At 31.2% G+C, this 2,432-nt stretch overlaps 1 protein-coding gene across 1 annotated transcript; it reads right to left on the minus strand.

Annotated features, from left to right (window-relative positions):
- Positions 1-574: 574 nt before the first annotated feature.
- PGO_113870 (T-complex protein 1, zeta subunit) lies at positions 575-2,432 on the minus strand (the record flags this gene model as incomplete). Its single annotated transcript, XM_028688721.1, has 2 exons — positions 575-696; positions 923-2,432. 2 exons carry the CDS (start codon positions 2,430-2,432, stop codon positions 575-577), a joined length of 1,632 nt encoding a protein of 543 aa, XP_028544522.1.

Consider the following 2,432-nt stretch of genomic DNA (forward strand, 5'->3'; position numbering starts at 1 on the left):
CTTTTTTTTTTTTTTTTTTTTTTTTTTTAACCCAAAATTTTTTTTATTTAAATTTTTTCCATTTTTTTTTATTTTTTTTTTTTTTTTTTTTTTTTTTTTTTTTTTTTTTTTTTTTCCCCTATGTGTGCTGATTTGTGTATTATTATACACACACGCACACGATACATGTAGTATGCACACATAGGAGGGGAAGTAAGAAGTAACAATGGAAGTGCAACCCTTCCAATGAATTCATAAACTGGTGATCATGTCAAAATGACATCACACGTATGAGTGGCAAGTTTAAACGGTGGCGTAAAAAAAAAAAAAAAATAATAACAATAAACAAAGCGTGTACATGCAATAATAGACAAAAAGGTATGGTGTCAACAATTTTTTTTGGGGAATGGGGAAAAAAAACAAAAACCTTTTTGTCCTTTTCTGCTCCTTTTTGTCGTTTTCTGCTCCTTTTTGTCGTTTTCTGCTCCTTTTTGTCGTTTTCTGCTCCTTTTTGTCGTTTTCTGCTCCTTTTTGTCCTTTTTTGCTCTTTTTTGCCCTTTTTTGCTCTTTTTTATTTATTTACTTCTTCATTTCTTTATTTCTCCTCACCCATGGATTTTCCTGCCCGTATGATCTCATCAACAAGAAGAATTTGCTGTGATATGGCCGTGGCAATGGAAAGAATTTGTTTCTTTACGCAGTAGTTGTCGTATATTCCTAAAAAAAGTGCGTGAGGATGCAAAAAATAATTTTTTAGAGAAAGAAAGCTTGTCAATTGGCAAGCTCGTTTGAGCAAAACTTAATTTTTTTTTTTTTTTTTTTTTTCTCTCCTGTCCAAAAGTAGAAGAAAATATTTGTGCAATAATCCCACTGTGCATGTCATCCCCACTGTGAGTGTCATCCCCACTGTGGGTGTGCTTCTTTTGCATAAATATTATGTTACCTTTCAAATGTGCAATAATGGGTTCCCCTGTGTCCAAATCAATTCCTAGTGGCTCTGAGCGATTTTTGTTGTACTTGTCAATTACATTAAATATAATTTCGTGTATATCGAGACCACTGTTTTCTAGTAAAATTTTTGGAATATTCAACAAGCTATTGGCGTAGATATCAAAGGAGAATTTTTGTTTCCCTTTGATTTTTTTTTCTTCATCTTTTAATTTGCAGTATGCCATGATTTCAAAGGAGCCTGCTCCTGAGATGACACATTCGTCTTCAATTGCATTTTTTATACTTCTTAAGCCATCCCTAATTGCATCTTTTATTTGTTTAATTGTATAATCATTGGGTGCTTGGATATATAAAGAACAACTCTTAGGGTTTATCACATCTTCAATAAATGTATACTTTTCATCATTAATACACAATTCGTAAACAAGTCCTGCATAACCAACATCTTCTTCAGTTAAATCATAAACATTATTACATGCATTTCCACCACAACATAAAACAATTCGTTCAAGATTTCTTCTTTTAATTCTTCTTAGAGCCATAATATTTTCTTTGGCTAGTAAATCTAAACTAATGGGATCAATTCCTTTTTGATTAAATACGGCAAAATTGTAAATTTCATTAGTTTCTTTAAATTTTTTCTCTATTAGTGTTTTTTTTAATTCAATAATTTTCTTTACTTTATCATCAGTAAACTTTCGTTCAGATTGAACTAACTTGTCTCTATCTTCAGCATTTGAATAAACAAAAGATGAAAAGACTTCACTTTTTTCATATTCCAAACTGACATTTAATACTAGTGTAAAGCATTTCGTTAATTTACTAGGCATGTTCGGGTGTCTACATCCATGATCTAGTACCATACCTCTAACAAGTTTTGTATTAATGCTCATATTTTTTTTAATATCCACTATTTCTACCATGTGAAGATCTATTTGTTTCCCTGGGTTATAAATTATTTTTATACATTCCACTAAATCATCTGCTAGTTTATCAGCTAAAACAATTGGTAATTTGGTTCTTATACATGTCTTTGCAACATTGTACAGTAATTCTTTATCAAATTTTTCTTTTATATTTATTGGTATTTTCATGGATTCTAATACATCTAGCAAAATTGATTTGGCTTGATCAAACCCTTGGGTAATGATACGTGGATGAATGTTTTCATACAAAATATACTTTTCTGATAAATAAATTAAAGAAGTAGCAACAATTAAGTTACTACTTGATCCATCTCCCAAATTCTCATCGATACTGGAACATATTCTGCTTAACATACTAGCCGTTGGATGTTGAATCATCATTTCGTTAAGCAACACATTCCCATCTTTTGTTATTTTTATAGCACCTGAACTACTAACCAACATTTTGTAACTTCCCTTCGGACCCAAGTTACTTTTTATTATCTCATACATTCCTTTGCTAGCATTGATGTTAGTCAAGAGCACATTAGTCGACCGCAGGCTATCGGCCCTGTTGTTCAGTAGTTGGATTGACAT

This window comes from Plasmodium gonderi, assembly GCF_002157705.1.
Source record: "Plasmodium gonderi DNA, contig: Chr11, whole genome shotgun sequence".
NCBI classification, from domain to species: domain Eukaryota; phylum Apicomplexa; class Aconoidasida; order Haemosporida; family Plasmodiidae; genus Plasmodium; species Plasmodium gonderi.